The 27,680-nt window shown below is 40.9% G+C and overlaps 2 protein-coding genes and 1 pseudogene across 3 annotated transcripts; 1 reads left to right on the top strand and 2 right to left on the bottom strand.

The window, feature by feature from the left end:
* Positions 1-26: 26 nt before the first annotated feature.
* LOC116260695 (probable fructokinase-7) lies at positions 27-15,314 on the bottom strand (annotated as a pseudogene).
* LOC116261284 (scarecrow-like protein 8) lies at positions 15,155-17,275 on the top strand. The gene has a single exon (XM_031639974.2). The coding sequence runs from the start codon at positions 15,413-15,415 to the stop codon at positions 17,150-17,152; it is 1,740 nt and encodes a 579-aa protein (XP_031495834.1). The 5' UTR covers positions 15,155-15,412; the 3' UTR covers positions 17,153-17,275.
* A 5,124-nt stretch (positions 17,276-22,399) lies between these two features.
* LOC116261353 (peptidyl-tRNA hydrolase, mitochondrial-like) lies at positions 22,400-26,833 on the bottom strand. 2 transcript variants are annotated; one of them, XM_031640072.2, is made up of 10 exons: positions 26,605-26,833; positions 26,394-26,504; positions 26,113-26,268; positions 25,656-25,740; positions 25,163-25,230; positions 25,016-25,066; positions 24,829-24,902; positions 23,214-23,272; positions 23,037-23,113; positions 22,400-22,947 (listed from the first exon to the last, which is right to left on the bottom strand). In XM_031640072.2, the coding sequence occupies exons 2-10, from the start codon at positions 26,469-26,471 to the stop codon at positions 22,831-22,833; spliced, it is 765 nt and encodes a 254-aa protein (XP_031495932.1). In that variant the 5' UTR covers positions 26,472-26,504; positions 26,605-26,833; the 3' UTR covers positions 22,400-22,830. The 2 variants fall into 2 exon arrangements, with proteins under 2 accessions (XP_031495932.1, XP_031495931.1); XM_031640071.2 differs by having other exon boundaries at positions 26,601-26,832.
* Between the last annotated feature and the right edge of the window lie 847 nt (positions 26,834-27,680).

Genomic DNA, 27,680 nt, shown 5'->3' with positions numbered 1-27,680 from the left:
TCGGAAGAGCTAAATGTATTGGGAAGCTTAATTTGGCAGAAATTGTTGACATCTGACAAATGTAGATAGAAAAGTTCATTTCTATAATTACACTGCAGTGTTTGTTAATACTTGAAGAACAGCATCCCTTGTGGGCATTGCAGGAATAGCTCCTCTCTCTGTCACCGTCAGGGCTTCACAAGTATTAGCAAACTGAAGTGCCTCTCTTAGCCTTCCCTCATCCTGAAAATGAAGAAAGGTTCCAAGAAGGGTGACTCAAGCTATGTCGTTCACCTGTGTCATGATCTGTTCAGTGGAGCCATACTGTTGTTAACACGCCTTATCTGGTGTTTCGCAGAGGCCATTGCATAGAACCGAAATACACAAATACACACACACACACATCAATTGGAAAAGTGAATGGTATTCTCCTCTGCTGCAGTGATCTAGGCTGATATTCCAAGATGCAAATGCATAATAGGCCAAAGACTTCCATCGTCTTAGCTTTAAAATATACTTCGTACAGAATAAAAAATTATGAGGCATCAAATACTCCACGGTATGGTTACTTTGGCTGCAGAGTGGGTTATAGATGGAATAAATAGGTAAAGGATTGATAACTATATGGGCTTCATAGGGAAGTTTTAGCTCCTAAAAGGATACTTCTGGTGAACAAGAATATTGAAATGATTCGGTGACAGATCTTGATTATATGTAATGGAAGATATCTACACGACAACATATGCCTCAGACATGATCAAATTTCAAAAACTACTGATATAAAAACACTTCCGAAGACATGATCCCCTGCTGACAGATGCCATCTATCTTAACTAGCAGCACTCTCCATCCTTGTACGGGACCAAACAACTGTTTTTTAACTATGTCTTATCAAAATTGGTTTTATTGTTTTTCGGAAGTTTCCATATGATTGCAGTTACTAAAACTGTCTGTGTTCCTCCCTGTATACTCTTTCTTGGATACAAATTTCCTCTTAACTTCTGCAGCTACACCAACACTTCAGTAGCCATTAACATGCACGAGAAGGTAGGACAGCATTTGGTACAAAATATTTCAGTTGATGCATTTATTTTACCTGTACACAGTGTAAAGTAAGCATTCAAGCCACACCTCATACAGCTTTAGATCTGCAGCTAGATTAGCTAGTACTCCACTTATAAATGCATCGCCAGCACCAATGGTGTCAACGACTCAACAGCCTTAACTTTCAGGCCATCAACTCTGCCGCTGAAATACTGCAGCATGAATAATAACTGTAATAGGATACTTATAAAAGAAAGATCCTCCATAGTAACCTACGTGAAGATGCTCAACATAAATACTTATGAGGCAAAAAATTGATGGAGAAAAAGAGGTTCAATGAGGAAACATTAACGTTAGGCGATGAAGAAATATTTAACTTAAGGAGGTGCCAGGAAAAACATAGAAGCGTGCATTCCACCACTAAATTTTCTGATCTCATGAACCTTCATATGGACATGTTGATACTGCTACTTGCATGTGGGTACTGTAGTCTCTACCTTTGCATAATATGAGCAGCCTTCTTGACCTTCTGTTACAAGTAGCAGCTTGAGCTTTGGATGGAAAAGTTTCTTCAGTACCACATTATCATCGTAAGGGTCACTGCCTCCAGTTAAAAATGACAGTTCTTCAGCACCTATCTGCAGTGTTTGAGACAAGTTTATTATATTATCAAATATATCATTTAACAGAAACGTATTAGGAAAAATGCGCACCTTTATAACATCACTTCATTTCAAATAGTCATGATGCCCCTCAAGGCAGCATCCTCTAAAGGCCAAATGGAAGCGCCTCAGACTTGAAGCATAAGATAATAAGCTTCCAGATCTTTTTGCCATGTCCGTTGCTGCAAGATGTTCTGTTCGAGAAGGCACAGCATTAAAGCTGATTGAACGGTAGTGAAAGATGCCTGCATGTGGTCTCACAGATACAGGGCACAATCAACAGAGATTAGAATTAATATACTTCGACTCCCTTTCTGAGAGAAGATGAATATTGATCTAACCTTCTTAATAATTCTCTAACAAGTTCAGATTCTGAAAGAAGTACATCAGCACTTGGATTTCTAAAAAACATAAATTCCATCTCTCCATCATCCTCAAGCATGACAAAGATAATGTTCGTGCCCCACAGTCAAAGCACAGCCTAGAGGTATCTACATTGTTCTGTTCGAACAATCAACATATCGAATACATATAAAATAAAATACATAAACTGAAATGAAACAATGAAAAAAAAGAAAAAATGAAACACCAAATACATAAAAAATCGCGATAATTTGGTTTTCAAAGTTATTTCAAATCGCAATATTTTTTGCTAAAATTTTCATCTTTTTATATGTTTTCATTAATATCTCAAATTTCTAGTATATTGCGTGAATTGGTTTTCAAAAATTTTTGAAAATTGGTTTTTTGGACTTTTTTCATTAATATTACAATATTTTCCAAAATATCATTATATTTGTGGCTATGATTAAATCAAAGGAAAAGCAGAAATAGAACTAAAAAAACCATAACTTGTATAATGGACATAAATTAAAACGCACATGTTTTTCATACGATTAGCCAAATCATGGAAGTAGAAAGTAAAGAAGAATGATCGCTTAGCTCCTCCTCCTCGGAGCATATCTTTAACAATTTGAAAATCGAGTTGAAGACGTCTCCTGGTAAAGAAAAGTTGTTTGGGGGAGAATAGAAAGCAATTTTGAACACCAACTTCTTTCCGGCATTCAAACTCTACTTACAAAACAAAATGTTAGGTAAGAACCTAACATGCTATTTTATTTACCAAACACTCTTTTAGAGTGCCTTGAAAGCTGCCAACAAAGATTCATCAACCTGGCTATGAACCAAAGTTAACGCCGTCAAGCTGAAAGAAGTTCAACGGTTCAGTACTTAAAAGGGTGTCATCCATTTATTGCTAAATTTAGGGGGCGTTTGATATACTTAGAATCATGGAAATTTGGAATCAGAATGCTTATTTTTTAATAAATTGAAATTATTAAACAAACGGTGTATTTTGTTTTCAGAATTAAAATACCAAAAAACTTGGAATTTTGATTCCATTCCAGTTTGAAGAGAAATTATGATTCTAAAATTTTCGTTGTTGAAACAAAATTCCAAACCAGCAAACGCCATTGTTCTTATAAAAAGAAAATGGTAGGGGAACTTTCAGAAGGCAACACGTGTAAGTCTATTATATGCACATATGAATACAACGGCTGGAGATTCGGACCGGTGCACTGCATATCCGAAATGACTGAAGCTTGATGCAAATTGCAATCGAATTGAAATCATATCTGGATTCAGATGAAGAAAATCTAAAACTGCTCTGGACCCGAATTCCAACATTCGCGCATATTCGGTTACGGATCTATGTCCTGGAATCCGCTCAAATGAATCTGAATCCACATGTCAATTAGATCCAAGTTCTCTGACCTTCTGGATTCATGTTCAACGTCCAAACTAAACCTAACATCATTGCGAGGATGCTTTCTTCTAGATACACAGAAAATGAAGTGCTCAGGTAATTACTATTAACTTTTGATCATTATGAACGAATGCTTTGAACTATTGCACTGAATGTCAAAGGGACTATTTCAAAGCCCATGTTAAAATGAATTTTGGAGAGCTTTGGTTCTCGTTTCATGAAATACTTTTCTTGCTCACTCAGATCGAGTATGTATGTCCCTCTCCTCATGATTCTCTATTTTTCATGCCCTTACATTCACTACCATTCAAAACCAATATGCTGTAAAAGGTGTTAGATCATTTCGATCAGACCACTCACCTTATCTGCTCCCTGTAGGGAATTCAGCGACAATCTTTAAGTGAGTTCTCTTCAAAGACTCAACCAGCTACTTTTGATCTGTGTCCAAATGCCTAAACCTAGTGCTCCCCTTGGAAGGAAGATATTGGAGTATAATGCAGCCAGTGGTTTATGAACAGAAACTGAAAAGGGCATCATGACTGAGGAGGATAAGTTCGGATGGAGTCTGCAAATTATGTTCGACTTATGCAATTGCTATCACATATTCATGGTGGCCAGATGAAGTGGGGAGCCACCATCCTTATTGTGATGCCTCTGGCCTGCGTTTGGTTGGTCATAGTTAGCAGCATCTTATTCAAGCAAGCAGAGAATAATGGTTTGGTTGGATATCATCTCCATTTATGATTTATGCCAATCAGAGCAGAGGAGAAAAAGGAAAAAGTAATGTCAAAAGGTGAGTTGGAATACAATTATTTCTTCGCTTTGAACCTCATTCGTCTTATTCTTTCGCCTTTCAGTACTTTAATTGAAACCAAACGTGTTTGTCCTCTGCATGGTTCCATGAACTGGGCTTGTTTTATTTGTTTGGCATTAGACCATGGTGCCTCTGCTTGTGTGTGGAAAAAGGAAGGGACACGTCTGGAAGCCATGTGAAACTTGTTCAATTTCATGAATTCCATACTTTCGAAGTCTTCTGATCTTCAACAACGGCCTACCCATCATGGGTCATAAAAAACTCAGTAGCTCTAATGGCTAGGTACTCATCTTTGCTCATTATTATTCAAGCATACAATCAAAAGTTTATCATAAGTGTGACATCCTTTAGCTTAATTAGTGATCTCTAGCCGCATTAGGTTATTTGATTCTCCTAATTATTCTCTGCAGTCCGCACATCTCATGATATTGCTGCCACGGTTTTAAAGCATCGTTTTTCCGTATTGGTGAGATGATCAGAAAGAATCATCATGATTTAAAGCGAAAAAGATCAAAAGTTCATCATACTCATAAGGTTAACTTTGCTTGAAGGACAAAAACTGCAGCAATACTCTCTCTCTCTCTCTCCCTAACATTCTTGTTTTCCTATATTCTTTATGCTTACATGGAAAATTAGAAAAAGAATGTCTTTTGTGGTGTATAAAATTCTATGAGCCAGGAAAGCTCATATCCTTCACTCTCTGATCTTTACAATATAATATCTAAATTGCATAAAAGGAAAATTTTGATTAATTTTCATACATCTTTTTTTTGTTGGCATTTCTAGGTGATCAAATGTAGAGATCGCCATCCATATATAGGATCCTTAGATTATATTTCCTCAAATATGGGCTCTATAAATACGTCTCCAAGTGTCTTGATTAGTTTTTCTCCACATGGATGGACAAAAACTATACACAAAATACAGCTGGAACAAAAAAAATTATGAAAATATGAGATTTCTAAAGTAGGTTTTATGATGGTAAGACCATTAATTTTAGCAACTTAATTTATTAATTTAACATTTGATTTTTTAATGTTATGGATTAACATTTAGCATCAATCTATATAGTTGGATTTGTGGAAAGCGACACACTCTTTGCTTATCAGAAAGCAAATCAGGAGACAAGATAAAAATGAAAGTCTCGATCACCACATGGAGTCTCATGACAGAATATCTAGTGAATCTATAGATTGACCTCTTTTTTATTTCATTGTCATCTTATTATTAAGACACGCCATTTCAAAAAGCTAGGGAGGAGTTCGCATACTAGCACATATATATAAACTCTCCCTGGCGGCAATAAACCATGTGAGGAGTAATAAATTCGCAATCATGCGTCATGTGCAAAGATAAAAGTAACGCAGAAAGGGTGCGAAAAGGACCAAATATCATAACTACAAAAACCTTCTTTCCTAGTAGCTTAGCTTTGTCATGTGCCATCAAAAGCTGTTCAGATATTCCTCTTAGAGATTCATTTGATGATAGTGCACCGATAACTTCTAATTTTTTAATCAAATCTCACAATCAATTGCAGTGGATCTTGCTTACCTGCAGTAGCACCAGAGTAGTGGATGATTGCTTCTAGAGTTATAAGTCTCAATACTCAGTTTCTCATTATTGTAACCAAACATCGATCATTATCAATAAGAAGACAAGAGAGAGCCGCAATCTTAATATATAAGTCTCAATACTTGGTTTCTCGTTGTTGTAACCAAACATATCGATCATGAGGAAGACCAAGAAGGGTCGGTTGCAGATCTACTGCTTATATATGGAATCTGATTCAGATTAAATTATTTTGTTAGGCAATTAACTTAGGCCTTGGCCTGTTACCAGTTTATTTCAAAATACATACGTACATACATAGAGTAAGTGAATGATGATTCTAGTGGCTATGGAATTAGAGTTGTTAGTGCCTTGACGCAACTGCGTGCATTGATTGCATATTTTCTATGTGCCATGTGATTGAGTGTAAACGGAGGGACCTGGCTTGGTGCCACAGTTCGGTGCTCAAAGTACTGATCATGTGCCGTTGGGTGCTCGCAAAAAGCCAATGGATCATGTGATTTGATGCAACAGTTTGGAGCCTTGGTGGTGTCTCGCATACTTCGCCTATATATCGTATGAACAATAGAGGTGCAAAATCGACTTTGATCGGACGCTGTGTGATTCGAAATTTCAGATTCGGATCTTAGTTTTAAAACAAAATTCCGATGCAACTAGCTAGAGTTTTGTAGATCCCGGTTGGATATCAGACTTGGATCCCAGTTTGGTTATGAAACGGCATACTGAATTTGATTCCAGTTAATAACATAGGTCCAGATTTCTTTGCTAGATTCGGCCGGACCGGTTCGAGATCGGTTCGGCATTGCCATCCCTGAATATATCTGTTGCTTGTGGAGAAAGTGTTCGAGATGAGGGACATGCACCTTAGGTTTCGCCTACGGAACTCTCTTAGTGGACCCACATAGTTAGGTGCACATAGCCCTTCCAGGAAGTTTGCTATTGTGAGCTCGAGAAAATCAATTGTCTTCAAGTAAAACGGTACAAGTGCTCCCCTTTTATGGAAGAACACTGTTTTCTTCTTTAAAAAGAAAAACATCATTCTTGAAACTTACGTGAAGGTAAAAAATTGAACTTGCAGAACTGAACAAACTGCCGGTTCTTGTTTAAACCTAAAAAAAAAAAGGAAAGGAAAAGATGAAAAAACGAAAAAAAAAAAAAAAAAACTTTGATGCTGAAACTTCTTTTTGCCTTAGAGGTATATCCAAATGAGTGAGTTACACGCCACCGTCCAAAAAAGAAACCCGCTGTCGCTTCCATTTTCCTAAGGTCTAAGGTTACACTAATGTCGTGAAGAAGAGATAACGGTGCTTGTATATCTATTTAATGCAACAGATTGAGCTCGACCCTTTAAAGCTCGACTGGTGAACGAGTTCTAGCCGAGTCATTTGCTTAACAAGTCGAGTTTGAGTTCATGAGTGACTCGTTCAAATAATCGAGTTGAGATCTTAACACGTAACTATCGAGTCGAGTTCGAACCCTAATCGAGTTTGTCGAGCCTTAATCAAGTCGAGATATTCAAACGAGTTTATGAGTTGTCGGCCTTAATTAAGTTGAGCTCGAGCTCAAGACGTAACGATGAATATCAATTCTATGCAAACGAGTTTGTCGAGCCTTATTCGAGTCGAGCTCCAGCTCAACACGTAATGATGAATATCAATTCTATTCAAACGACTTTGTGGAGGTTTAATCGAGTCAAGCTCGAGCTCAACACGTAACTATCGAGTCGAGCTCGAGCTGCGTCCGTCAACCTATTCTCGAGCTCCAGCCAAGTTAAGCTTGAGGTTTCATTAGTTGAGCCGCGCTCGAGCTGGTTGAACTCGGGTTCAACTCGGCTCGTGTTCACCCCTACGAACAGTAGCTGTTATTTTGAGTAAAATTAACCGGCATGATTAGGAATGTGAATGGGTCGGGGCCGGTGATGAGGGTTTTGCAAATTTGTGTGGCTCTTTTGCCTCTATTTCCAACCGAAACCCAGCTTGATATCCTGCTAGATGGTGATATGTGCATCCATATTCATTCATGTTCCTCTTTCAACATGACGCAGACGACCTTTGGGTTGCACATAAATTTGTGGCTTGGCTGCCACCAAAGGAAAACAAACAAGCAATTAATTGATGATAGAGTCGAGCGCTCTAAAGGACTACTACTAGCTAATTATAGACACAGCCTGGACTTAATTGTTGCTTGGCGGGCTAAAGGTGGGCAGGCTATCAAACCGGCGTGATGTTGCTAGTTAATCGAATCTAGTTACAAGTTAGATAAAGATAAGTTATTGCATAATGACGACTGCCACGATCTGGGAGGACCACCTGACTGGTTGAGGATTACCCATCAATCTATAACTATAAGATTGCTTGTCTTTATTATCTAGTGGCCATTAATTGCGGATTACAATTGGGGAAGGCTGGCTATGTCCAAATTGGTGGGGTGGGGAGGAAAGGGGGGCCGGGCCGGCACCGCGGCGCTCGGAACATGGCCGGCACCGATCGAGCATGCCCCTCTCCTCTAGGTTTAGTAAATAAATTTTTTGCCATCCAAAACTTTAAGAAACTTTTGTGTGCCTGTGTAAAAATTTTGAAAAATCCATTTGACCCATGTAGAGAATTTTTTTTTAAACATTTCATGACCATCGTCCCGATCGAGGAATCCAGGCTCCATCCCCAGGGTGTGGTTTCGACGTCAAGATTAACGATGGTTCATGCATTCAATAAGCATATGCATGTGGGGTTTGAAATTAACTGTTGATGCGTCAAGGGGTATGAATTTATGGTGGATTCAACCATAGCACGGCACTTTTAATTGATCATGGTGCCAATATTATTTTATCATGGTTTCTATAAATCTGAGTGTTTAAAATCATAGAACATGGAGGGATGAAGGCATCACGTGACTGCTCCCAAAGATGTCGCCCCATCAATTGAGTGAGAGTGGGATTTTGTGAGCACTAGATGCCTGGCCTATCTTTCGCATGTCTGGCGACATCAAAGATTTTTATGGGGGCTAGTTGTAATTTACAAAAATTCATTTCACTTGCTTAAAAAGAAAGATATATATATATATATATATATAAATGAAATCCAAAAGTCTTCTTTAAATAGGCAAAACGAAAGTAGAAACAAAGTCACACTTGGGCAGCTAGCTGTGACTACTTGTTTCAAATATTTTAGAATACATTACTATCATTTGACAAGGATCAAATTCGTGCATAAACAACTCACAAACTGATTACTTTAAAGTTGCAACTGAAAACAAAATTGTTAATTTTTTAAGGCACACTCCATGATCATATAAAATATATCGCAGCACTATATTTCTATATCAAACATACATGAGATTAGAGGAAGATGAAGATTAGGCAAGACGAAAGATCATGAAAACCACGCCATCAATTTAATACACGGGGAAGTATCTTTAAAAGTTACTGCGTATCATCTGCCTTGTGAAAAGTTACCACTAACTATGAAGAAAATCACTAGCTGTCCACGAGCAGTCTATTCTAAGTTACGACGCAATGCACGAAGCATTTCACCAAGTCATTGTCAGAAGCAAATGAGCTGATCATGGATTATAAGTGGAGTGAAAGTCACGTCTATGTTTTACTCAACTTACAACAACAATCACAGATGTATGCGACTGCCTTATTTATATACTCGATAAAGGTACACTGAAAAGAAAATAGATAGTAATAAATGGCATTTTATATTGCAGAATAAATATACCGCGTGACACGAAGTGCTTTCCTCCAATAATAGAAATACGCACATTACCAACTAAACCTTTAATTTGATGTGAAATGGTAACTGGACTTATCTGTGCCTTGGACATTTTTGAAAGCTAAAATTGAAGGGCAAATGCAAGATGGTGAGGCCGGCTGCGAAAATATCGTTGCCTAGCTTGATTGGAGAAAGTGAACGTCTATATATATCCTCTAATAAAGAAACAGATAACCTACTATACATGATTAAGATGGCATGCAAGTCCCTAAATATATAGACAAAGTAACGTATGTAACTAGCAAACGATAAATGGATATTTTTCATATGGGAAACTGTCTCTCTCCATCTTGTCTAACAATATATAAGAAATTGTCATTTGGTTTCTCATGGTCGGCAGCAAGAAGCGAAGTAGCTTGGCATCTGGGCAAGATATTTTTCTGTGACATTCTACTGTTACTTCTTTAACGGGTGCGTGTTTGGCTTTGACACAAGTGAGACGATCCGTCAAACACGGGATTAAAAGTCAATGGCACTCGGTCCATATTTTAGACAGTAAATCTTTTTTCACACGCATCTCTTTTAATCTGTTACCGTCACAACTATAAGGATGCGACAAAAAAAGGCAGGACACTTCACACTAACACCTTGTCCTAGTGTCTTGGACCATTTCTCACACACCAGAGGACTAAGTCATCACCCGCTTTTCGAGAGATGATTGCCATTTATTTGTTTGTTGAGAAAGAGTGAGTGGGAACAAAAGGAACAAACTACATATGAGATGGTTCAAAAGTAGTCGTATGGTTGTGAAGACTAGGACCAATAAATACAAGGCCATGCTGTTTTGCACACAGTTCTACAAAAAAGTATGGTTGTTTTTTTCAGGGAACAAACAAAAATGGAGCCGATTGATAAAGATGCTGCCATGCTTCATAATCATTTAAACACTCTGCACCTGAGAGGTACCATTGCATGCACGCTCCACTTCAAAACAAGGTAAATGAAGAACTTTTCATTCATGTTGAAATGTCAATGTATCACCTTTCCCAAGAATCTAAACGCACACGATTCCCGTTGTCCTTCTCCCAATCAAGCACAATGAAGAGCGTTCTTGACCCACACAACTCCCCACAGAAAGAGAATGAAACAGGAAGAAGAAGAAAATTCTAAAGAAAGCCAAATATTGTAAACTTTACGTCGTGCCTTTTACAGGACATAACCACATACTGATACAGCCACAAGCAACACGTAATACATGGGAAATTTACCCAGGAGGAACTTTTTGGGGTTGGCGATGGCAGGAGGCATTGATTCCTGTAAAGGTTTCTAAAGAGCTGTCTTTCATAAAAAAAAAAAACGCACGGAAGGACACGTTTCTACTGCCTTGTGATGCGAGTCGTTCGATGATGATCCATCACTCACACTGCTCAGACATCAACAGATGAGAAAGTTTTACCTTTCCTTTTCAGCAGAGGGAGGCATGGAATGAGTACTTTTGTCCTCCTCTTGGACTCCCCGTCAAAATTTATGAACAAGTCGCGAAACTATATGAATGCCTTTTGTCTGTCTACATTATTGTGGTAGGGACCTTCCCTTTGGCATATATCTGGTTTGACTTGGAAAGTAACTTCCTATTATTTTGTTCTCATGTATAATTCATCCTAATCAGGTCCCTGATGCTATATATATATATATATATATATATATATATATAGTAATACATTTCATTTGAAATATATTCTAACTGGCCGTCTGTGGTAATTATATATACTTGGTTATACGAGATGTAGATGTACCTTAATTAGGAAGAGAAGCAGGAAGTGGCATACTGATAAGCATGGTTAAAATATGTTACGATGGCATCATATTATATACATATATTATCTTTTTCGGTGCATCTGACTGTACGTATTCGAGTTGTGGGAGAATACATATAATATGATTCTGGGTGACATGTGATGGCTTACTGATTTCTGCAGCTAACCGGTTTAGTTTGTGTTTGAACCCGATAACAACATCCCAACAAAAGAAACAAAACCAAATTGAACCTTTTTATCTTAATATATAAGGCCGTGTCGATTAGACGATCTCTGAATAAATATTATGTATGGGGCACCTTATCTTAACCTTTTAATTATTCCTGGTATATTCCTAATGGAAGGACTCAGTCCATCAAGTTACTTATTTTCCGAGGTTAATAAACAAATGCCAAGGCAAGTGTTTAAGAATTTAAATGTTTCCTGCAAGCTATTGTCAATGCCCAGAAAACATTGGCACGTAAAAGGTTGGTTCACTAAAAAAATAAATATTATCCCGTTCCATTGAAGACCGAAACTGAAATATATATTAAAAAATCATCCACATTATATTCTTTTTTAATTGTCCTTTGGGGATGTCTTGGCTTATTGTTCTTAACGCAGCCACATTATTTTCAATCCAAGAGGCGTTCACCTTTCTAGAGAAAGAGCCATTGAGACTGGTGAATGTGGTGGCGGATGGCTTGTAAAGACCAAGGGCATGTAGTAGGATGGAAGCGAGAGAATCCGGTGATTCTCCCCAGGAAGGGATGACTCTTAGTCTGCCAGTCTTAATCCAAACAATATTATATTGCCCACGATGCAATAAGAAGAACTGATCGACCTACCCATTAAAAGAAATGGCCATCTGAACCCTTACATCTTCGAACCCAACCATGAGAGAAACTTTCAGTTTCACGAATTGTTTAAAAGTAGGTAAATTCAATATAAAACATGTTTTAGTTCAAGCTGATTTTAAGATTTTATACTACCAAAGATTTTGGTGTCATAAGAGCCGCTCCATTTTCTTATTACTAGAAACACATATTAAACTAAAAAAATGACCGACTTAGTGTATAATTCTCACTAAAACATTATTTATTTATATGGTTAGCTTATGCACAAAAATAATTTGGACAATCAAACTTTTAGGGCCTGGTTTTTGTCTCTAACTTAACCGTCTGGGAACTGATATATACATATATATATATATATATTGTTAGTGAGAAAGATTTTGGCTTGATAAGTTGACGTTGATCGGAGAAAGAACGACGTCATTTATGAAAAAATGGGAGAGAAAGTTAGAGTGCGTGTGTGTTGTGTGTGGGATCGCCACCTGAAATACAAAAAGCGGGGCCGTTTGGATTGCACCTGAAATACAAAAAGCAGCCCGCCTTTTAGTCTCCTTTATATTTTATTCCACACATTTGGAAGAAAAAGCAGGAAGCTTTCTTTCCAAAGACGGCCAAGCTGCTCCACCGAATCAAGTTCTCCGGCCTCCTTCGCTGAAGCCTCCGTCCAGCCAGAATCTCATCCAACTCAACTGCCCATTCCAAAGACGGAGGGTTCTCAACGTCCCCTCTTTTCCTGGCAAACCTCCACTTAGTGAATCGTCCTTATTTATATTGCTGCCATAACAAGAGAAAGTGATGTGGCTTTGGAATCGCAGTGCGCGAAAGTTTTAAATTTTTCTCTCATCTTTCTAATTTCTACGGCGTTGAGAAGACGACCATTGTTTAAGTTCAATTCTCGTTATCTTCAATGGCGTTGTCCACGAAAGAGATGGCAGAGACGGACTGCTTTCTTGTATGGAGAAGAGTAAAATGGTAACAAGAATAAAAATAAGCGGATTCACCTTAAAAAATTAAGCGCATTATTTGCGACAAGGATTCCCCTCTTCAGCCGATACACCAACACTGGATTGCTCCTCACTCGGCCGTCCATCGTCCACGAAAGTACGGCCCGAGCCTTGACGGCGGACCCTCCATCTGGCAAATTAGTGGGGTCCACCAGAATCCGCACCGTCGGCCTCAAACTTGAAGAGTCGCTTCTACCTGGAAGCGGGACCCACGGTAGCTGACGCAAGTGGGTAAGATAGGAAGCAGGGGAGGTGGGATTCCCGGTTTCCGGCCGACCGACCTGAGTCCCGATCTCCGGCCGACCGACCTTCGACCGGAGCAGGCGCTGCCGCACCGCGTTTTCTCTGGGAATAAAAAGGTAAGAAAGAATTCCACGTTCAAAAAGAAGGGACAAGAATTATGGGTGTGAGTGGGGACACCGTTTTTCGGTGATGACGGGTTGGGGTTGGATGGACGGTTAGGTCGCTCACCACCATTTTCGTCCCAGTTTGTTTTTTATCCGCACGCAACCTCTTCTCAAGCACCTCCTTTCCCCTCTTTGTGTCTATTAAAAGAGGAAGTTGAAATATATATATATATATATTAAAAGAAGAAGTTGAACTCCCCAAGTACCTAATCTCTTTCTTTCTTTCTTTCTCTTTGGACCAACCCCCACCCATACAATAAAGACGACGTGTGTATTGAATTGCTGGGTTTACATTCAAAGGAAACAGACATCGAACTTTCGTCTTCGTCTTTCGGTTGAAATTTACTTCTTCCGACTTAAAAATCGGAAAGCAAACGGTCATTTACGTGTCCGGTTTTCTCGACTGAGACAAGCAGCAGTCTTTACCAATCCGAAGAGTCGCCTTGGGTCCAGACTTGGACGTCACCGGGTCGGATGGGATCTCTCGTTTAGATCCAAATTTCTGTGGATCCTTTTTAGCCGAGCTGAATTCCCCGCGTTGACATCGGTGCCCGACGGTATTTGGTGAGTGGTTTCGGCGTGGGGGTGATCACGTGAGCGTACAAGTTTTTTTTTTTTTTGCTTTCGTGGAAACACGTGCCTTCTTCTTAGATTTAGCTCTGAATCTTACTGAACTTATCTGGAATTAGCCACTTAAATTTCCATTTGATTTGTCGTTTTTTCTTCGTAGAAACCTGAAGATCAGTTGTTAAGAAAGACGGTTACTTACTGGTGAAAACTTTCAGACATTCTTTTGCATTTTCTTGAATTCCGCGAGCAGCGTTGCTTGCAACTGAAAAAGTTTGGGTTTTTCAAAATTCGGAAAGGTGGTTATTCTATTCGCCCCAAAAATGCGCCCTCACCAAATGACACGTCCTTTCCAAGTTACTTTAGAAGATCTAATAAATTCTCCTCTCAATATTTTACTCTTCTCAAACAACCGTTTGTTTCGTGCAATTACAAATATATATATATATATATTTCCATACGGCCTTCTTTTTTCTTTTTCTTTTTTTACTTCTCTCGTCGCGGCACAGAAACTACTCCAGTTGAAGTTTCGGTGGGTCTTCGGATTCCATGGAGACATGGCGCTGCTTCATCCTGAAAGTAACTGATATATCATTATTATATTGAAAAAAAAATCTGGCGTTCAAAAGTTATATGACCACATGCCCGACCTATGGGCGGGACGGGAAGAAACGCGAAGGGCCCACTTTCATCGTGAAAGCTGTAGTAGATCTGGGATGACCCGAAAGGTTTCGGGTCAGGACCCGGATCGCAACCAACGTGGGAGGGCTTGGGGGCCGTTTGGGAAAGTGGGGACCGAAACGTGGCGGTGAGAGCATGGAGGTCAGGAAGAGGACGTTTCCCAGAGGAGTACGAGGCGGGGCCTCTACCGTGTGGACAACGAGGCCTAATCCCGCGGGTTGACCCAAGCCAGCTGTGACGGCCACCGGAGATAGCCGGTGGATTCCATTTCGCTGCTGTTTTTCTTTTGCCATGCCATTGAATTACTCACCGTCTACTAAGACCCTCTCTCACAGGTATCCCAGGGAGGAAATCCCATTGGAAAAAGCGGCAGCAATGACGCCCAACTGGCAGTTTTACGGCACCGGAGCGAATTCCTGGCGACCAACTCAGGCGGCAAATCTCCACTTCTTCGTTCATCCTGTCTGGGGTCTCTGTTGATCTTTCTTTTCTGCTTTCTGCTTTTGTTTCTCTCCCTCTTTCTGTCTCCGTCTCCGTCTCCCCTCTCGGTTTTGATCATGCCTATGTTGAGAGGGTTCGAGTCCTCCTCTGGCATCTCGGGCAACGATTCCGGCGTGTACACCGGAATCACGGGGTCGCTCGCGAGAAGCAACAACGGAGGGGCGGCGACGAGGGTCCAGTACCGACCCCAACTGGGCGGTATCCTCCTAGACCCGTCGTCTACCCTCCTGTCGAAGCGCCCCTCGCCCGACATCGACTACCAGTTGGTGAGGAAGCAGCCGCGGAGCAACCACTCCCCCTGGATATCCGGTTACTCTGTCCCTGCCTCAGATCGCCCGAGCCCGTTTCCGGCTTATCAGCAGCAGCAGACGCCCTCCGGGGGGATTTGCGAGGATAGCATCAGGAATCGGTTGCAGGAATTGGAGCGGGCTCTGCTTGATGACGACGACGACGGCGGCGTTGGCCACGACGATGGGGGCCTTGAGTCGGAGATCATCGACGGCAGCAACGATTGGAAGGAAACGATGCAAAGCCTCCTCTCCTCCTGCTCCTCGTCCCCATCGCCGCCTCCAGCCTTCTCTCCTTCTCCTCCCTCTGCTTGCTCGTCGACGTCGCCGGCTCCGATGCCGTCGGCGGAACCCAAGCAGCTCATCCTGGACACCCTGGTGGCCCTTTCTGAAGGGAGAGCCGACAATGCTCTCGCGGGCCTTGCCCGCGCCCGGCAGCTCTGTAACCCCCGTAGCGGCGATCCAGAGCAGCGTCTCCTCGCACACGTGACTCGAGCGATCGCGTCGCGGTCGAACCCACCGGAGGTCCGGGCACCGGGAGCGGCGGAGCTTTCCTCGCCGGACCACCTCCTCGCCACCCAAATGCTCTACGAGGCGTCCCCTTGCTTCAAACTCGGTTTCATGGCCGCCAATCTCGCCATACTCGAAGCCGTCCGCGACCGAAACAGGATCCACATAATCGACTTCGACATAGGGCAAGGAAACCAGTACGCCACCCTCATCCAGGCCCTCGCCGAGCGGCAGTCCGGCCGACCTGCCTCCCTGAGGATCACGGCCGTTGTCATCGACGCCTTGGCCAACTCGGCCGGCGCCTCCGGGCTGAGGATGGTCGGTGATCGCCTGGAGAAGCTGGCGGAGCGGTATGGGCTCAGGTGCTCGTTTCACGTGGTCAGCGGATGGAGGGTGGGGGAATTGAATCGGGCTAAACTCGGGTGCAGCAGCAGCTCGACGGCGGGGGCAGGGGAAGAGGAGGAGGCGGTGGCGGTGAATTTCGCGTATCGGCTGTACAGGGTGGCAGACGAAAGCGTGTCGACGGAGAACCCGAGGGACGAGATGCTGCGGCTGGCGAGGGGGCTGAGGCCGGTTGTGGTGACGATTGTGGAGCAGGTGATGAACGGGAATACGGCCCCGCTGGTTACTCGGTTCGGGGAGGTGGTGGGTTACTACAGGGCGCTGATCGAGTCGTTGGATGCGACCATGGCTGGGGGTGGCGGAAAAGAAGGGGAGGAGAGGGGGAGGGTGGAGGAATGCCTCGGCCGGAGGGCGGCCAACGCGGTGGCCTGCGAAGGGTGGGAGAGGGTGGAGAGGTGCGAGGTGGCCGGGAAGTGGGGGGCGAGGCTGGAGATGGCCGGGTTCAGGCCCAGGCCCTTGAGTCCCCACGTGCATGCCCTGCTGCTGGCCAAGCTCAGGTCGTATCAGAAGCCCGGCTTCACCCTCAAGGACGACGCCGGTGGGCTCTGCTTCGGTTGGAACGACCGGGTCCTGACCTACGCCTCCGCGTGGCACTAGCCGTACCCTAATGCACCAACCTCTTCCATTCTCTCTCCCTTAATATAATTGTTACTACAAAATTGTTGTTTAAATCATCATACCCCTTGAGTATGAGAAGGTGAAAAAGAAGATTAGTTTAAACTGGTGACCATCAATATCAATTGTTGCCTCAATAATGTCTGTTTGTTGCTTGCTTTGATCTGATCCATCCTTTGTGTGCCCATTCCTTTTTCTTCATCTATTCTTTTGTCGTTATATATATATATATATATAAAGAGAGAGAGGCGTGTGGAATGGAAACGTTAGTGGAAAAAGGGACAGTTGTTTTGCACAAGAAGATCCGGACATGATTGTAGCCTGAGATCGAGAGAGAAGTGGAGTAGAAGTCAATCCTTGCACTTGGACCATCTTTTATCGTCTCGGTTTTAAATTGGGGGCCTCGTCAAGTCCGCTAGCATTTATTGCTGCTCCTTCCGTTTTCCGTTGTCGTAAAAGCTCGAGTCGATAAAATTTCCGGTAAAAAAAACACGCTGCTCTTCAATTACGGTGAGTTCCGACCGTTACTGGGATGGAACTTAATCTAAGATTTTCAACTTGACATCCAGTTTAGCAGTTGATCACCTTCTCTTAAATAGTTAGTATGATACCGCCTTTCTTCTAACTCTCTTGCATAATTTAATGCAGTTTGGTGGACCGACGACCACCATTTAGTTACGATGAACTCCACTCCACGGCTCTTTCGTTAAACCCATCTACTTGCTACTTGCGGATCAAAATTCAAAAGTAGAACAAATAGGAAACGTAACGTCCCTAACCATTAAAGCTAGCTAAACAAATCAAATAAAAACGAGATTTTGTTTCAACAGAGCTCAACTTGATTGCGAACAGCGAAAATGTATGTATGTGTTTCTTTCTATACATGACTTTACAGAGAAGGCGAATTTATTCGACCAAGTTGACTGTGGTCATCTTTTTGGAAAAAGGAAAATGATCGGCAACTGCATGTTTTGACCTTTCTAATGACTGGTGGTGTGTCCTAGAGAGTCAATATCGTTGACACTTCTTCAAGGTCATCTCCGTCGTATATGCAATACTCTTTTCGTTTTCATACCAAAAACCCATTAGGTCCACCCACCAGCCATCACCCGTAACAATTTTTTTTTTCTTTTTCTTCAGAGCACGAGTTCTTTGCACATATGCTCAAAGATGATCAAGTTCTTTCTTCCGAATGCTTCCTCCTCCTCTCTGCACGTGCCTGCGCGCATGAATATGTGTGCGCGTCTGAAATTATCGCCCCACGGGGACCGCATTTACTTCCCCATTCATTCAATTGGAGAAAGGAAGTCGTCAAGGGGAAGGGGGTGGGGAGTTTCTTTTCTTTCTCTTTTCGCATTTTCTTACGGCCACGCATTTATGGCTTCCTACCAACGGCGTTACGTCCAAAGGGAAAATGAACTTTGAGTTGAGAATCTGAGGTACAATTTGGCTTTCAACTCTATCTTCCTTCATATATAACAGTCGACCTGGAAAGAATTTTATATATATATATATTTTACTGGTTTTCGTTATTTTTAAAATATTTATGGCATTTTCCATTTACATATTTTGCTGATTCACAACCATTATAACATGCACTGCTATCAGAAATTAAATGTCCTGTACCATTTAGGCGCATGCATCACCATTTCATTCATTATTTCACTCAAGGGGAGTTGCAGACCTATGATTTGATGTTAATGGTGCCTAACTTTTTTTGTACAAGGTGAAAGAAGACATCTCTCCCCGTGTTTATTCAAGTCATACAGCTTCAGTAGGTAGACCTTAACTAGAAAGAGCCTACCAATTCAATTAGACCCACAACGCAGTAACTTTACAGCTGAATTTTTTGGTCATTTCTTTGTGAAATGCAACGGGATCGAGGTGCCAAGATGGACTTCTGTAGGCCCAAATTTTCAACCCTTCGCATATTAATTGAAAAAGGTTCATTTGTAACAGGAAAAAAAGGAGAATTAATAGTGGGAATCAGCATCTCTTTTCTTTTTCTTGGGCTATGCATTAATTATTTATGGTGCCAAATAACTTTGTTGAAGAAACAAGTACGGTGCGGTTGGCCATTGAGTGTTGAATAATAGTCGGTGAATACACTTTAGAATACGGAATGCAACTTTTTTATCTAGTTGCTGACATATAATACAGGAGGAAAAGTTAGGAATTACCACTCCCCAAAATTTCTCACCTTTAATAACCACGGCCACGCGTCGCTTCTATATAAAGTTTAATCAACTGGACCTTTGGAATTTCGAAAAAGTTATCTTTTTCATAAAGCAAATATCTATATATACATATATAATATATTGAACTTCTTTTAACGGAGCAACTTGGTATTCACTTCACTGTGCTCGCCAATCATTTCTTTTCTATTAAGAATTACGTGTAGGGTTCTCTTTTCACAAAGGAAAATGAGTGGTGGGTATCGCTGCGGTAGAAGCCAATCGCTTTCTATATGTGCATGTGTGTGCACAGTTATGTAGAAATGTTTCTACATTAAGACTAATTATATGTGATCTTGTGATTGCATTACTTGGATTATTGTTTTGATAGGCTCTTACTTTTAAGTTACTGAACACAGAACCTTAATCACAAACTAATGACGCTTTAAAAGCTGATTAGAGAGTAACCATGTGAATTAAACTCAAATTCTCTACAACCTACACAGCATTCAAATGAGAGATCAAAGAAAATGAGGGCATACTATGCCACCATGTTTGATATGCTTGTCATTTAAAATCGAGAGAGAGAGAGAGAGAGGGCATTTAAGAAGGACGGGCTTTATTAGAACACAACTGGTCTCAATTTGCTGAGCCAAAGTGGACCCATCACACACATAATGCATGCAGTCTCGATCAGTACTCCGGGAATCTATGCTTTCCTTCCACCCCTCTCCCTCCTAGCTAGCTTGCCCACCCACATAAATCAGTTTCCTTTCAATTTCCATACGAATACGTTTCGCAGGAATGTAATTCTCGTGCGATATATGTTCTTTTTTTTTTCTTTTCCTAATATGAGACAAAACACAAGAAAGAGGAGGATGCATGGGAAAAGCAATTCCAACGTCTTGTTCTTCCATCCAAGGCGGAAGATAGGTGGGGGTTTTATGAAAGCTTAAATTAGTGATTGATCTTAGGTAGATGTAGGTAACATTGTGGTTCGTTGTTTGGTGATCAATTGAAAATTTGTTAACTATATTCTTAATGCTCGCATTAACCGAAGGAAAAAAAAAAGAGTAGGTACAAAGAAAGGATGGCAGTAGAGGAGAGGAGAGAAGTGAGTTGAAAGGAAAGGGAGAAAAAGCGAAGGTGAAGTCACGATTGTCTTCTTGTTCGTATTCTTCCTGTTCGCATTCGGCAGCAACGGAGTGGAGGGTGAGTTGCACGTGGTGGTGTTCCGCTGTTAGCCGGTGGGCCCTTCACCCCCCCCTCTCTTTTCGGTTGATCGTTCCATTTAACGAATTCTACAGATTCCCTTTCTCCTAATATATATATATATATATATATATATATATATATATAAAGATTGCTTGCATTCTGGCTAAATGGATCTGAATCAATACATGTCCAGCCCAAAGTCTTCTGCTTAACTTACACGGTGGCTTGCACTACTTGTAAGTTTGACCATGCACAAAATGTCAAGAATTTAAAGTTGGTAGGTAGCGTTTGCGCCAGAATCAAAGTAATTGAGACGATGTCTAATGGCTATAATTTTTTACTAGACACTCTCAATCTTGATCTATTTAATAAAATAGAGGAGCTGCTTAGTTTGCCAGATAAAGGAATTTTTGAGTTGACATTTCACACAATCAGGCAGGTGAAATGCCTTCTTCTCCAGAGGGCCAGAAGACGAACGAAATTTAATGAAAAGTTTGGTTGGTGCCTTTCCCATCAGTTAATGTGGGCGTCCACACGATTAATGTTCATTCGTTGGACATATTAATTTTCATAGATTTCCCGTTATTTCCTTTGGGAACCGCCGTTCTATGCGTGGACTTGTTTGTAATAGTAAAGCACGACCTTTTTGCATTATATGATTACGATGCCAAATTTTTTCAGTAGCTTCATTGCCCACATAAATCAAAAGGAACCAAATAATGCGAGGCATAAAGGTGGTGGTGCTTGATTGCACAGGCAAATGCAAGCCAAACAAAAATCTTAAAGGTGCATTACTTATCTGTGGATTGAAGGCGAGCTTTGAATGCAATAAAATAAAGTGAACATTTACAGAAGTAAATGCTCACTTTGTTCCCTAAAAAGAAGTGAAAATCTCTCTCCCTATACAGAATCTGGCTTTTCGAGTAGAAATGTAAACGGAGTCCCCTTTTTTTCATTTTAGAGAAAGTAATTCTTGCCAAAATGTATTGAAAGGAGAAAGATAAAAAAAATTTTACTATCCCGTTAAGATCATCAAGTGATAAACCTTCTCTAAGTCTTGTGTTCACGCACACTGACTAGCCATCTACCTCAACAACTTCCTCGCTTCGCCATTTATCTCAAAATGTTAGTTTATATCTTCCGTCAACATTCATCGAGACTCGTGTAGAATTTTACCCTACGTCTTGTTAAACGATTTCCTTCATGATTTCCTTCTTTTTCAAAGACAAGCTGGACCCCTTCCTGCAAGTTGGTTCAGCAAACAGTGGACAGTCTTGAGATAACACCAAACACCTCAGCCTCAGGAAAGAGTTAACGGTTAAGATGAAATACGAAGTAAAGAGGCCAGAAATGATCGACCATCAACCAATATAGGAGTAGATCATCTTAGATTCGAGGACCAGACAGATAGCTCCAATTCAAAGTGGACCAACCAGTTCAAATGACTGGGGAACACCCTCTGAAATCCAGTAGTTACACACGTAAAGTCACATTCTCTAGGGTCCGACCTAGTCTGGCCCAGCCGCGACAGAAAGGTGCCGACCTGACCCACCCCAAGACCAAGCTAATAGGACCTGAGCCTGACAAGACCTGGGCCGGGCTTTCAACACGTTGAGGACTGGGGCTGGCCTCTTGACTACTGACACCTGATCAGGCTCACCGGCCGTATGTATGTGCTGCCCACACACACACAGAGAGAGAGAGAGAGAGAGAGAGAGAGAGAGAGAGCATTGCTTGTTAACAGATGGTCTAACACAACAAAAACTTACTAAGATCGGTCTGTAATCTGGATACACCCTTCATGCCATACTCTCTGTTCACATTATTATCATCGTAAAAATAAGCTTAAGCAAAATGCTGAATTGCTTCAATAAGATGTTCTTCAAAAGACCACTTTCATAATCTATTCCTCGTACAATCATGTCGATTGGAACAGCCAACGAAGAAAGGCTTCAAAGAACATGAATATTTAAGGGTGAGAGAAAAAGGGCACCAGTTTGCATACGCTTCCATGACATGATGAAGACATTTCCCATTGACGAAGCTCAATCAACATATGCTGTGGGTAGGGCTGCTTAAAAAAATACTACCATCTGGTTGATTTCCGCCAAAGTTAATCGGCCATATTAATGACTCAATTTGGAGTTCAAGAACGTCAGGATGTCATCTGATTCAACAGAACTCCCAGCGCGCCTTACAAACAGCAAGTCTAGAAGCCAGTATTCTGTTGATCAAGAACAGGAGCTGATCTGACTATCAACCATCAGAAGATCAGCTATTTAGAAGATTCGATGCCTTGGCTTGATTAACAAATGATGCACTTTTGTTAAACCCTTCTAGCAGAAGAATTCTGACACCTTCTAATCCTTTCTGCAATGTCACGTTAAGCTGCACCATGCATTGAGCGCAAAATTCATTATTGAAAGTTGGTGGAACTTTGATTCAACATTATACTTGTTAGATATCAGAAACTATACCTCCTCACGCTCTTGCCGAGTGAAGGGCCTGAGGACAAAGTTCACTGGATCCATTTTCCCGGGTGGTCTCCCTATGCCTAAAAGAAAAAGAAAAAAAGTAAAAAGAAAAAAAAATATGAGACTGAGTCAACACGTTTTGATTGTCAAAAATGAGTTGATGGCATGTAACCCAGTTACCAATTCTCAACCGTGGAAAATCACGACTCCCCTTGAAGTGATCTATAACACTTCTCATCCTGTCATCATAGAATAAACATTATTTACATGCACATGAAATATAAACAGTAGAAACTAGAAAGTAGTGTCCAGACTTGTCCCATGCAGTAAATTTGTAATTTTTTTTTATGACAGCAGAAAAATAAAACAACCTCCTAATTTTTTTTTATGACAGCAGAAAAATAAAACAATCTTCTGGGAAGGCTGTTGGTGTCCTATTGAGGGGAAACGACATATCACTATCGTTTTATGTCAAACTCTGTCCGTGAGACAATCATTCACCAATTATCTAAATGTTTTCTTCAGGAGTTGGAATGTCTCAACAAACCTGAGATTTGACCAGCATGAACCCAGACTTGGGTGACAAGCCAAAGCTGCAATCAATTTATCTCGTCCTAAGCCCCAGGAAACACATAACCATTAAGGGTTGTACTAAACCAATCATATGACATATTCTTCATAGTCTATCGATATTTATTTCCCAAGTAGTAGAGCAAGCAATTTGAGGGACTGACTTCAACAGCAAGAATATGAAAACTCCTTAAAAGATGGGATAGGATGTGCAGCATATCAGTTGAACCAATTACTAATGACGAGTCCACGTCAGAATGAGTTGGGAGCTGAAACTGCAACAGAGAGAAGGCTGAGAAGCTCCAGGACAATAAATTAGTAGCTGAATTTTGACTTTAAAAAATTAATTCAGGGAAGAGTAACACAGCAAGCACTTCCCAAAATAGGAGAAACATTCATGCAAAGACTAAATACTGAAATTTGTCAGAATGGACAAACGAAAGAAGAGGGTAAACTGATTTCGTGTATTATATCTAAGAATTATCAGCCTAAGAAACCAGAACCAGAAGATGGGAGTGCAAATATGTGGAAACACAGTAACTATGAGCCTTGATAATGCATAACAAACAGGAAAACTGAGACTGATCTAATTGAATGTTATCTTCCTGGGCAAGTGGTCAAACAACAAAAGCTCAACACAAGAACTGCCAGGTCACTCCAGTAAATCACGCCAAGCATGTTTCCAGAGACAAAAGTGCATCCAATGGTCCATACAAGCAAAGATTTCACCAGCTGGAGATATGCAGTGCAAACATCTGTCTGCCCAGATGGTGAATATGCTATAAAGGGTCAGAACGACAGATTAGCTACTAGAATCATCCTTGACATACAGTCACTTTGTTGTTATGTCTGCAGAATTTATGTAGAAGGTGACAAATACAAAGAAAAATTTGTAATTAAACATTGCATTTGCAGGAGCGCATTATAACTATATCTAGTTTTCTGCTAACAATCAGTAATAGGCAGACATAATAACATTAATTTATTAAAGAAAGCAGTTCAAATGAACTCCAATATTGTAACTTTCTTTTATTTTGACTCCAATATTCTTTGAGACTTTGAAGTGGCTCACAATCTAATGCAACAAGGTCCAAACCAGCATTAGCCTATGCCATTCTGCTTGGACATGCACTTCCTTTCAATACTATGCTGTTAAAGAAAGTATTCAAGCAAAAGATTCCACCGTCCTCCTAAACAGCATGAAATTGGCATGGATAGCTCATACCCATTATGGCCACCATGTCCACCTTTAGGTAACAACCGCAGTGTTGCAAAAGGCAAATCCATATCATCATATATCTGCAGAAAGATAAAGTCGACAATTGTAGTTAGCCCCTTAAGATGATGAAAATTGATAAGATAATATTACTGCAAATACCTACAGATTGCAAAAATATAGAAAAATACTTTACCAGGAGAACTTGGTTCAAAGGTATATTAAAATATGAAACAAGCGATCCAACCTTCACAAGCGAAATCACACGTTAAACACATGCTTTTGATGCCACGTTCAACATGATAGCAAAATAATCAACATAACTTTATACGTATTAACTTACAGACTCCCCGCTGACATTCATAAAAGTTTGTGGCTTGGCCAGCAAAACTGGAACACCCGAAACAGTACCTAAATATATTGAGAAAAAAATTAAAAAAAAATGTAAGGCGTCTCACAAACACCTGCTTGGATGATCCTAAAGAAACAGGCTTCTTTCACTTTTTTGCCCAAACTAGTTTGACGCTAAGACCAGGTTTTTCTGGTTTCACCTTCACATCATCCAAACAAATCATAAAAGAATGACGAATTCATTGCACATAAAATGAAAGCTATGTCGACACCCTCCTTTCTTGACAAGGAAAAGCAAAAACAAGTGCTAGAAGTTTTAATAGGCCTATCCCATTGACAATTAAAGAAAACTTTGAGAATTTTTTTTGAAAATTTGAATTACTTAACTACTCCAAAAGAGTATGCAGGTACTGCAACTGAATACAAAGGAAAAGGAACTAAAGTAATAGAAGTGAGGCCATCAATCTGAGGCAATATGAACAAACCTTTTCCGAAAAGAGCCTTGAAGCGAATGCTACTAACAGAGATTCCTTCCTCTTCAGCGATGGTATCTAACATTTCAAACCCGACCTAAGTAAATAATTACCATGTAAAATAAGGCTTCGAAACGAATGAATTAGCAACTTACAAACCGAAGAATTACAATTGTATAAAAGCGTTTAGCTATCTCAGAAAATGTGAAGTGACAACGACGAAAGCACCCACACAGAAGCAAGTAGAACGAGATTTCTCTACCAGAAATAAGCAATCATTCAACACTAGAATCCGTTCAGCAATCGCAAAACTTTACTTCTAAAAAAAGGCTCAAATCCCACCTTAAGCAATCGGGTCATTCACAGACATGGGACAATCTAGGTACAAAGTAGCTTCAAAGGTTATCTGACGGGAACATCGCCATAAACAAGTACAAAGAGACCAAATATACAGAAGTTTTAAACATACATTGTGCCTCGTGCCCTCATACTTCTTTCCTGGATTGCCGAGGCCAACAAGCAGCCATGGCTTGGGCTTTGAGTCAACGCTAGAATCTGAAGCGGTAGCCGACATTGATCGCCAAGACACCGTCCTAATTTTTGGCCGGAGATGCACTGGACGCCGCTGGTGTGAACATTGCCGAATAGGAGGTGAGAAGCTCTTACTATCTTCGAGAGACACAAACAACAAAATACGGAACTTCGGAACGACAAAGGACAATAAGGGCAAAGAAACCAAAAATTGCATACGCGAAATCGATTTAGCAGCAGATAGCGTGAGATGGGCGCGGAATAAGGAGACTGTGAGCAAGATGGTAGACGAGGCATCGTCGGCAGAGTTGAACGGAGGGTGGTGGCGTTCTAAAACAGAAGGAAAAGCAATAGCTTGATCAGCAAATTCAAAACTCCGAAAGGAGAAAGATACCAACAAAAAGCATCAAAGATTTTGAGGCCGACCAACATGAAGAATCTCCTTCTAGATTTACGGAGGCCGGGAATTGCTTCGACGAGATGGGCGCCGATGTTGATTGGTCCCTGGGTTCTGTCACTTCTGTGATGGCTGTTTCGGCTGGTGAAGATCCCGCTTCAATTTATGGACGGACGGGAATGGGATCTCGCAGCGTAAGACGAGACAAGGAAAACACCCCACAGTTTCTAAGAAGCGCCTTAACAACATTATCTCTGGCTGGTGTTGCAAACCTTAGTTCTCAAAACAAATTTTCACAATTATTTCTAAGACGGTTATTTTTCTACGATGTTTTCGTATTGATCCGATTCTTGCAGTTTAATCTGGAACCATGTTCTACTTTTATTCTATAGCTAATGTCGAAGAAGGTCCTTCCCCTTTTCTCTGTCCGGACAACTCATCCGTCTGGAGTACGTTAGCCTTTGTTAAGGACAAAGCTAGTTATGTTCTAAATAATAGATTTAATTCGCATTTTAAGAAATCGTTTGATGGTTTGATGGACATTAGAACCGGCCGTGCATGGACTGATACGCCTCCGATCGCCTGCAAACATTAATGCTGACTAGCCGATACATGGGTTGGAAAATAAGTATTTTTAAGTTCTATTAGTTATCTAAATAGAAAAATAAAAATGCCAGATACGAGCAGATGTGAGCCAATTAATTTCAGCAATGCAGAGCAGACGTAAGCTGATATTCACGACATCATTTGTAACAAGTAACGAGAACAAAGTGTTCACTTCCAGCGTATCCCCTCAAAACAGAACTGCTAAAAAAGAAACTCCTCTACTAGCGCCTTAACTTCTGTCCAACAATCAAACAACCTCTAAATATCGATACATACTGAGAAGTTACCTAGTCCTTGTGTTCAACGGCGTCTAACTAGCTGCGTGATATTTCCTTTTATGCATCTCTAAGGTAAGCAGCAGTAGCATTTCATCCTATTGTCCAACAATAAGACCGAAGCTTTCACCGTTCCCTATATCAAGCCTGCTTTGGTGCATTGGGGTGACACTCTTTTTTACCTTTTTTTTTTAACGATAAAAGAAGTTAATACCCAAAGAACTCTAA

Source organism: Nymphaea colorata, chromosome 9, assembly GCF_008831285.2.
Source record: "Nymphaea colorata isolate Beijing-Zhang1983 chromosome 9, ASM883128v2, whole genome shotgun sequence".
Lineage (NCBI taxonomy): Eukaryota > Viridiplantae > Streptophyta > Magnoliopsida > Nymphaeales > Nymphaeaceae > Nymphaea > Nymphaea colorata.
This window is presented reverse-complemented; position numbering and strand designations above follow the sequence as displayed.

Bases quoted from the DNA above. Each gene is read 5' to 3' on its own strand.
- LOC116261353 (XM_031640071.2), bottom strand. The intron at 25,067-25,162 runs GTAAGTTAATAC...TCGCTTGTGAAG, and splicing joins TGAATGTCAGCGGGGAGTCT to GTTGGATCGCTTGTTTCATA. The intron at 23,114-23,213 runs GTAACTGGGTTA...TTTTTCTTTTAG, and splicing joins TTTTCCACGGTTGAGAATTG to GCATAGGGAGACCACCCGGG.
- LOC116261284 (XM_031639974.2), top strand. From the start codon at position 15,413: ATGCCTATGTTGAGAGGGTTCGAGTCCTCCTCTGGCATCTCGGGCAAC.